Source organism: Antrostomus carolinensis, unplaced genomic scaffold, assembly GCF_000700745.2.
Source record: "Antrostomus carolinensis isolate BGI_N321 unplaced genomic scaffold, ASM70074v2 scaffold31939, whole genome shotgun sequence".
NCBI lineage: Eukaryota > Metazoa > Chordata > Aves > Caprimulgiformes > Caprimulgidae > Antrostomus > Antrostomus carolinensis.
The window spans coordinates 1,433-2,280 of record NW_010339758.1 but is presented as its reverse complement, the minus strand read 5'-3'; the positions used below and the strand labels follow the sequence as shown (position 1 = coordinate 2,280).

Genomic DNA, 848 nt, shown 5'->3' with positions numbered 1-848 from the left:
AGCAGCGCGACACGCGGTACCTGGAGCAGCTCCACCAGCTCTACAGCGACAGCTTTCCCATGGAGCTCCGGCAGTTCCTGGCCCCGTGGATTGAGAGCCAGGACTGGTAAGACCTTGTGAAACGCTGACATGGGGACTTTGCTCGGGACACCCACCCTGGGGAGGCAGCAGATCTGGAGGAGCTCTGCAGCTTTCCCTGGGCTCCTGATGTGGCAGGACTGGTCCTCTTCCCTGAGGCTTGTGTGGCATGAAGGGGAGCAGGACTCTGTGCACACGGTGTCGAACCCCTGACCAGGAGAAGGGGGATCTCCAAAGCGGAGGTGTCCCCGTCCAGGGCTGACTGGCACTGACCTCTGTTGTACACCAGGTTGGCACAGAGCACCGATTCCTGGATCCCATCCGGAGAGCACGTGGGGCTGGTGACGTGCTCGCATGCGCTGTCTGCCTGGCTTAAGGCCAGACTTTGAGCCCAGGTCCAAAACCTCTCTGTTCCCCCGCCCTTGTGGGCACAGACTGAGGGCTCAGTTTATTGACCTGAAGCAAGTCAGGCCCTCGCTTTGGGGCAGGGTAGGAAGATGCTGGGGTGTTTAATTGCACGGGGGACAGCCAGTGTGAGCGGTGCTGCCTTGCCCCTTCCCCTGTGCTGGGCACCCAGGACCCTGCCCTCCCCCGTGCAGGGCGTACGCCGCCAGCAAGGAGTCTCACGCCACGTTGGTGTTCCACAACCTGCTGGGAGAGATCGACCAGCAGTACAGCCGCTTCCTGCAGGAGTCCAACGTCTTGTACCAGCACAACCTGCGGCGCATCAAGCAGTTCCTGCAGGTGAGGTGGGAAGCTCTGCTGTGGTG

At 61.7% G+C, this 848-nt stretch overlaps 1 protein-coding gene across 1 annotated transcript in view; it reads left to right on the top strand.

Annotated features, from left to right (window-relative positions):
- Positions 1–2: 2 nt before the first annotated feature.
- The window catches only part of LOC104531162 (signal transducer and activator of transcription 3-like), a gene marked incomplete at its 5' end in the record, with an annotated part of 2,199 nt that continues 1,353 nt past the window's right edge, over positions 3–848 (top strand). The window contains 2 exons of the mRNA XM_010175967.1: positions 3–106; positions 678–822. Coding sequence (XP_010174269.1) covers positions 3–106; positions 678–822 — 249 coding nt within the window. The remainder of the gene's footprint in view (positions 107–677; positions 823–848) is intronic.